We start from the raw sequence: 8,832 nt of genomic DNA, 5'->3' as shown, positions 1-8,832 counted from the left end.
GAAAATATTACACAATACATATAATTGAAAATTCAGATTTATATAGATAGATTGAGTGGTTGTTCGTCGGTATATGTGGCCCTGCGATTGACTGGCAACCCGTGACAGTGAGTGCATAATTTTAGCACTGCCCCCCCCCCCCCCTTTTTTTTTAATTCTTAAAACAAAATGAATAAAATGTAGAGTCAATGGAAAAAGTCAAAAGGCAGCAAATGTAGTAGGATGGGTGATCAATCTGCAATTTTTACTTCTTCAGTTTTCCATTTTCAGATTGCCATTCATGTTCGTTCTATTCTCACTACCCTTAAATAAACCCGTTTTACCATTACTTAAACCCAATCTAGTCTATTCTGATTGTCACAAAAAATACTGCAGCTGTAGTAAATATTACTCCCCAAACAAGATGAATTAAAGTCACAGTGTTTGTCTTTCAAACGTATTTGGTAAGCTCCGTAAAGAAATTTCAAGGCGGACTTCCGATGTCCAAACAGGAAACGTGTCATAACCGGAAGATGTGTCATTATTGACCGGAAATAGACAATAGTCCGACTCATGTGACTTCCACAGTCAGCTGATAAATCCGTTGTCTCGTTTGAGCAGTTTAGAAGTGCTCAGTCATTGTTGTATTCAATGCTTTTGTAATTATATGGCTTCTACCATGAAGGGTTTATTCCTGTTTGTATTTGCGGCGTTAGTCCTGACAAACGACGCTATTGTACGGTAAGAAACAGATGGAATTGTTTTGGTTTAACGTGGACAAAAAAAGTAAACATAACAGGCTAGCGTCCTCGAATATCAGCAACATATAATTGCCTTTTGCATTCAAACTAACTCTTTTTTCTCGACGATGTCTTGGATTCAACGTTTTTAGATTATAGAAATCCACGATATTCACTCGCTGATTTTGCTGCTATTACCCATGTAATTGCTTGCCTGTGAGTCTTTTAGGGCGTCAGGGGGTGATCTTGTAAGAATGTTTGGCTCTTCATGTCTGAACGAATGCGTTTGCAACAAGCTAACAGGCACTCACATAACAGTTGTTGCGCAGAAGGAGCTTATTTTGCGCAAGGGAATCTCTTTGACTCGATCTTATCCGTCCGAAAGCGTCTAAACAAGACCTGGTGGATATTGGCGTCAAGAACATAACAATTCAACTTAATCCCGGAAGGTTAGAACCAGAGAAACCTGAAATGTATTCAGTACATTTCTGCTCGGGTTTTTAGCTACTTCATGATTTATTGACCACAAACACGAGTGATCTATTCTGTTTGGGCTATTGTAATATTGACAATACTGTAGCTTTATACCCGACTAATAATAATAATAATAATAATGATTAATGGTAATAATAATAATAATAATAGTAATTTAACCTTTATTAATCCCCATGGAGAAATTCGTTCTCTGCAATTAACCCATCATATTTTAACCATGAGCAGTAAACTGCTGTCCATCAGTGCCAGTGGAGCAGTTAGTTAGGGGTTTAGTGTCTTTCCCAACAACACTTGGACACACTAGGAGGAGCCGGGATATTAAACCCGGCATGTTCGATTTCAAAGACGATTTGTCTACCTCCTGCACCATGCTGCCCCTTTGAGAAATGAGAAATTTCAACAAAATGCAATCGACATATGTACACAATGTTGTTTTTGCTGGCAGCTAATTCTCAGCTCTCTAGACTTTAATGGTGGAAGTAACAAAAAAGGAGGAAAGTCAATATTGCAGTGAATTCACTTTAACAAAAGTCATTGCAAGTGCTGTTATTATTTACACAACTGATGTATCAACAGCGAAAGGTGTTGTGCAACCATAAGGTGTGGATATTGCAGCAGAACCCCAGATCAGGGAGTCCTCATGGTAAAGTTGTCCCTCTGTATACCGGTCCTGTTTTCAGAACTGTTGATTCCATCACAATGAGACCAAGGATATTTCAACTGATACCTGTCAAATCATAGTTTTTATGACAGTCTGTAGTATAATTCATGATATGTGCAGCACAATTGAAATTGGTATTCCTTAAGTTTTTCAGTTTTAAATGACTCTGCAGCTTTTTGTTTTGAAAACTGCAAACGTTCAGATCATTTTCTTCTATTCAGTTTAGATTGTTCAGTTGACAGGAAAGGACAACTGATCTTCTGTTTTCTTGTTTCCTCATACATTGGGAGTTAGTGCTTTTTTAGTCATTTGCAAAAATTTGGAGTTTGATCTGAAGAAACTGAAAGCTAACACCTCAGACTCATACTGACTTGTTGGTGATATTGCAGTCATTAAAAGATAATGTATAATGTTATGGGTGAAAAACAAAATGATTGTCTTTGATATATATGCCTTATATTGCAACAGGTTGCTCATCAATATATTCACATGATATCTGCAAGACATTCCTTATGATGTTGACTAAATTTCCCTTTTACTTTTATTGAAACACTGTGGTTGGCAGTTTTGAGGAATGGGCACATCACTTAAAATAGTTTTTTATGATTCTTCCACTGCAGAATTCCATTAAAGAAATTCCGTTCCATCAGACGTGAGTTGACTGACTCAGGGCGACGAGCAGAAGAACTCCTGGCAAACAAGCACTCCTTGAAGTACAACTTTGGCTTCCCTCCCAGTAATGGACCCACTCCTGAAACTTTGAAGAACTACCTTGATGTAGGCATCTCTCGCCAAACCTTAAATCCTCACTTTCTTCTAAAACTAAGTCTGGGGTGGTATCGTGTTAGGGTTGGCTGCAGCTAAAGTCCACTCGTGCCTTTCCTGTCTTATTTTGTTTCTCAGTTTCTGTCTGTCTGAAGAATAAGATTTGCCTGTCTATCATCAGTGCACTTGCTCTCCCAGATGCTGTGTCATTCTGACACAACGTGAATACAGTTCCTCAGAAATAAGACTTGAGCCACGGAAAAGGGATCTTTAGTCATATGACTGACTTTGTCAATGCCTCAAGCCTGACCAGGTGACAGAAAGTTTTAGGTTGTATTGAATTAAGTAAATATTTCATTAGATATGTAGATTTCATAAGATAGGTATTTCAAGAGTCATTATGGTTATAGTAATTTGTGATAGATTATTAAAGGGGAATTTTCGCCAATATTTCTCATGGCCACATTTCTTCTAACGATAGCCATTTGTGTATTAATTGTCTGTTCACAAACAACTCGTAATTGGGAATGTATACTAGAACCATCATTATGTGAAAATGTTCAAAATTTTCTTTGAATTCTGAATATTAGTGTTGGCCCAGTTCTCATTGAATAACTATGCTCTACCGAAATAGTCTCCAATTACTTTTATAAAAATCTGCAATAGAAGGGGAAATGTTTCTTCCAGTCATTTACAGAAAAACCCAAGTGTCTTGTTTCACACCACTTATAGCAAAAATGGGGGAAGTTTTACAGTAATTTTGTCAAGTAATCAATCACATGAGCTAAAAGTTTGTGTAAGCTTGTATATTTATGGAATCATTGTTTGTGCTTGCTGGGTGACTGTGCCTCTGAAACTGCAGAGTCATGACATGACGATTTGACCTGTGTCCTGCAAATGCTCACAAACACTGACAGCTGCAAATGCTCCATGATTATAAGAATAGACCAGAAGCTAGTGTTAAATATTTCTGTTCTCTCTGCGAAGAATTTTCTTTTAACAAATGGACCTTTTTTCCACAGTGCCAGTTTTTTCTGTTGAAAATGTCTTTTATACCTTGAGGGATTATCGCTAATCTTGTGTACTCAGGCCAAGACATTAAGTCCTGTTAGTAAATCTCTTTTCAACACACCCTTAGTTGTTTACAGTAGATATACCTATGAGATATGCTGATCAAGTTATATTTTCCTTATTTTCACAAATAAATATCAACTACTAGGCATGTATCATTTTTCTGATTTTATAAGACCAGATAGTCTTCAATTAGTCCAACAGCAGGGAGATTACACTCGCCGGTGTCTTTTCCGCCCTCTTGAAGGAATGGTCGTCATCCAGGCTGCTTGTTTATGATGCGAATTCTAAAATGCATGATCACATATAGTTGGTCCAGCAACTGCAATCATACGTGTGTGTGTGTGTGTGTGTGTGTGTGTGTGTGTGTGTGTGTGTGTGTGTGTGTGTGTGTGTGTGTGTGTGTGTGTGTGTGTGTGTGTGTGTGTGTGTGTGTGTGTGTGTGTGTGTGTGTGTGTGTGTGTGTGTGTGTGTGTGTGTGTGTGTGTGTGTGTACACATACACATATATGTATGTATGACAATTTCATAACTCTATATTCTATACATGCTTATATCTGTATATATTCAGTAAACCCACCCTCAAATGTTCATTTGTTCTTCTGTTCACCAGGCCCAGTATTATGGTGAAATTGGCCTTGGTACCCCCACCCAGACCTTCACTGTGGTGTTTGACACTGGTTCTTCCAACCTATGGGTCCCCTCTGTTCACTGCTCCCTCTTAGACATCGCATGCTGTAAGTCCTCCTCACTGTTGTTGTCATTAATATTTCTGGAACACACAATGTCAGTACTATTTAGTCACATGCTACTTAAAAATCTCTCTTGCTAATCTTTGGCAGTGCTCCACCACAAATATAATTCTGCCAAGTCTAGCTCATATGTACAGAACGGCACTGCCTTCGCCATCCAATATGGAAGCGGCAGCTTGTCAGGCTACCTCAGCCAGGACACGTGCACTGTGAGTCTGATCACCATGACAATGTAATCATCAGTGATTTTACACGACACATCATCCTTATGAGTTTCATGAATTTCCAGATTGGGGACATATCTGTTGATAAACAACTCTTTGGAGAGGCCACTAAGCAGCCAGGTGTGGCCTTCATCGCAGCCAAATTTGATGGGATCCTTGGCATGGCCTACCCTCGCATTTCTGTGGATGGTGTGACCCCAGTGTTTGACAACATCATGAGCCAGAAGAAAGTGGAGAAGAATATCTTTTCCTTCTACCTGAATAGGTGAGCTGCTTGCTGCTCTTCAGACACCAGTTACATTCTGTTGTTCCTGTTTTTGTGGCCCTCTCTCATGCATCCAGCATTAATCTCAGCCCTCCCTTATCTGAGACTTTAATAAACAGTCACCCTTTTGTATTTCTGCCTTTAAATAGGTATTTAAATGTTATCAATTACATCCGCCACTGTTAAGATTTGATGGGGTGTAATTGCTGTGTATATATCATGTTTGTTGTCAGAGCTGATGAAGTGTGTTTGTCTCTCATCTTGGTCAGGAACCCAGACACCGAGCCCGGTGGTGAGCTGCTGCTTGGAGGAACTGACCCCAAATACTACAGTGGTGCATTCAACTACGCCAACATCACCCGCCAGGCCTATTGGCAGATCCACATGGCTGGGTGAGGATATCACTCGCCAAACACACATGACAAGAGGGGGCCAATCTCATGACTTTAAGGAAAACCAGTATTGAGCAGCTCCGTAACTTCTGCTTTTAGCACACAAATCCCCATTTCATAGATAACGTGATTGACAAACCGCTAATATTGCAGACAAGTTGTAAGACAACATTTCTAATTGTAAATGGAATCTATTGTGTATCATGTAAATATGATATGGAGTGAGAAATTAGAGTGAGATATAATTTCCAAGCAACCCAACTGACTCAAAAGTGTTTCTGTCAGGTTGAATGTTGGTAGCCAGCTCAGTCTTTGTAAGAGTGGCTGTGAGGCCATTGTGGACACGGGCACGTCTCTGATCACTGGACCCTCAGCCGAGGTCAAGGCCCTACAAAAAGCCATTGGAGCCACTCCTCTCATCCAAGGAGAGGTGAGATACTAAAGGATTTCCACTTATTAAAGCTCAACCATATGTTTTTAAAGAAATAAATTCTATTTAGGGAAAGTGCTCTCACAAATCCCAAGAAAATGGGATTTGTGGAAGCAAAAACATTATTAGATGCGAGACAATGTAACTATTGTCTCGCATCTAATAATGTTTTTGCATCTAATAATGTTTTCCTCTGAAAAGCAAAACTGATTAGCACGCTTCAGAGTAATAAGGCTGAACTGTCGAGCTTCCCCGATATGTTCAAGACAAACACAAAACTCAAACTCAATTATTTGTTGTAGTTGTTGTTGTTGTTTTTGTTTTTTACAAAAAAACAGTATTAATCTGAAACTTTCTGGTCTTTGATTCTGGCTACTTAATTCATTATCAGATTAAGCTTTTTTTTTCTTCTCCTGGAACTGAACCACACACTGAATTCAGCTTTAAAAACTTTTCATTTTCTTTGAATAAATGTACAGTACATGGTCAACTGTGACAAGATCCCATCACTCCCTGTCATCACCTTTAATGTGGCCGGACAGTCCTACACTCTGACTGGGGAGCAGTACGTCCTGAAGGTGAGCTGTCTTTTGCCTTCAGGGGATGATATAATTCAGTCCCATCATTAATAATTAAACTTTTTCTTTTTGTCATAGCAAGGAGGAGTTGAATTGAGTGTAATTCTGTCTGAAGTGTAGATTAACGGTCATCTCCTCTAAAATTTTCAGGAGAGCCAGGCTGGGAAAACCATTTGTTTGAGTGGCTTCATGGGTCTAGACATCCCTGCACCTGCTGGCCCCCTGTGGATTCTGGGAGATGTATTCATTGGCCAGTACTACACTGTTTTTGATCGTGAAAACAACCGGGTTGGCTTTGCCAAAGCAAAATAAGCACATCCTGAACAAGAATAACATGCTTAATGCAACAAGTTATAAATGCTTCAATCTGTGCATCACACATTTTCTGTTGCTTTGCAATCAAACTTTATTTAGCAATAGACTCTGTGTAGGGCCTTAATGCACTGATGTGAAGAATGTAGAATAATGATCCCCTGCAAACCTTTTAGGCTGTGTGAGATGAACAGGATCAGGAAACAAGTGACTACGTTGATACTGCCCTTTTCCAACAGTTTTTTTAAATCGGGCACTCGTTTTAAACTCTAATTTGTAATTGAGGGGGGGAACCATTTCTCTACTACTGACTACTACTGGGATGGATTGTAATGTGATTGGCTCAAATAAAACCGTTTTAAGATGTTACCTGTTTTCATTCTGTCCATAGACAGTCCTTAATAAATGGTTTAGTTGTTTTACTGTTTCATTGTTCTAAAAATACATGTTTTGGTTTGAAGACCATCTCAGTCCAAAAACATCTAAATCTTCCTACCAGTACGTGTAAGCTCACTTTAATCTGTTTGAGCTGGTTGTTTACTGTTCCTGGTTTTTAATTGCTCTCTGTGTTATTTGAATAACAAACTTTCTTAAAGTCCAAGTCCTGCTATTTATCTGACAAGAATATGCTTCTCATAAACAAAAGGAACCTGAATATTTTAGCTGGAATATATCTGAAATATTCAGTTCCATCAGTTAACACTGTTCAGTTAACAGTGCAATATCAACAACAGCTTTACTCCTTAGTTTGTATTCAAATTATTGGTGTCAAACCAACCTGCAAAATTCATGTCTGAACAGATGATGTTCTACTGGTGTGACATATATAGTCACTTTTAGATCTGTATAGTTTTGATTGGCAACTACATTTGCAGCTACCATTCAATGGACCAATAAAGTCCTTAGATTACCAGTCCAACCCGCCATATAAATTTCCCCCAAAATGTCAAACCTCTCTTTTTAAAATGTCATTTTTTTTATTTTAAAACAAACTTTTATGCAGACATGACTTGAGAAGCAGTTTACAAATCCTTCAAACTTTATTATTCCTCAAGCACTCAGCATAAATTCTTTTCATGTAAAAAAAAAAAAAAGTCACAAATAGACATTAACCCACGATTTATCCATAACAGTTGTTATTTTACTGAACATGCACAATGAAATACAGTTTGTGTATAAAAAAGGTCTGCTCAGCAGTTTAGTACTCCGTGAGATTTGTCCCCATGTCTCACTTTCAGACTGGTTCAGTTTAGAACATTACACAGGAAGTGTGCAGTGGAAAAAAAATCGTCAGCAGCCCTGCAGACATCTACTCTGCCCCCCTGTTTTTTCTTTTTTTTTAGTCATGATGTCAGTCATCATGACCACGAGCAGTTTCCGAAGTTTCAAAGGGGTAACTGAACCTTCCAGTTGTTGTTGCGAGAAAATACATGTGAGGAAAGGTATGTCCAGCTTCTAAATGGATGAAAAACTGCTATAGCCAATTGTTGAGAAAAGCACACTGGTTGAACTGAGTTGGCAGGTCAAAAAATAAAAACATTCATTCCAAAAAAGGGTGTAAAAGTAGCCTTAATATCAGCCAGAAAAAAATGAAAATGCCTTGAAGTTAACAAAAACTCAAGATTTTTTTTTTTTTTTCCAGAAAAAAAAAACCCTCACTCTCCTTGGTTAATGTAATTTAATATTGCAGTCTTGATTTTAAAGTATGTCAATGAATCTTTAAAAATATAGGATTGTATAGTTTTGGCCAAGATAATTAAAATGTACGAAGACAGCTTCTCATGTAATCCCATTGAAGACTCCCTGTCAATGAAGGACCGAGTGATGGTTTCTTACTGAGTTATGATCCATATATACTGAGGGTCTGGGTTGCCAGGTTTTAATGTTTTTGCCTCAATTCTGCCCCAAAAAAGAGCCTTAGGGTGTTCTGACTCAATATAAATGAGTAGAAAATCTGTCAGCCTGTTGCTTTTGTTGAGAGTGCATGTTTTCTCCTCTTTCCCTGAGGATCCGTCATGTGGTGCCTAAATGAGGGTAAAACTTTAATCAGCCCAGCGCCTCAGTTCACAACAAGATACTAGCAAACAGAATAATTTTGAATATTCTAAAAACTGTTAATCAACATTAGATCCTCAATAAGGTAATTGATTGAATACTGACATGCAGTAA

At 38.3% G+C, this 8,832-nt stretch overlaps 1 protein-coding gene across 1 annotated transcript; it reads left to right on the top strand.

Annotated features, from left to right (window-relative positions):
* The first annotated feature begins 542 nt into the window (after positions 1-542).
* On the top strand, positions 543-7,032 carry ctsd (cathepsin D). The gene is made up of 9 exons (XM_086143901.1): positions 543-720; positions 2,496-2,652; positions 4,324-4,447; positions 4,553-4,671; positions 4,752-4,951; positions 5,221-5,343; positions 5,629-5,773; positions 6,253-6,351; positions 6,502-7,032. Exons 1-9 carry the CDS (start codon positions 647-649, stop codon positions 6,661-6,663), a joined length of 1,203 nt encoding a protein of 400 aa, XP_086000027.1. The 5' UTR covers positions 543-646; the 3' UTR covers positions 6,664-7,032.
* Positions 7,033-8,832: the final 1,800 nt, after the last annotated feature.

This window comes from Fistularia commersonii, chromosome 3, assembly GCF_037954325.1.
Source record: "Fistularia commersonii isolate RoL2024-O1a breed Wild chromosome 3, RoL_Fcom_v1.0, whole genome shotgun sequence".
NCBI lineage: Eukaryota > Metazoa > Chordata > Actinopteri > Syngnathiformes > Fistulariidae > Fistularia > Fistularia commersonii.
This window is presented reverse-complemented; position numbering and strand designations above follow the sequence as displayed.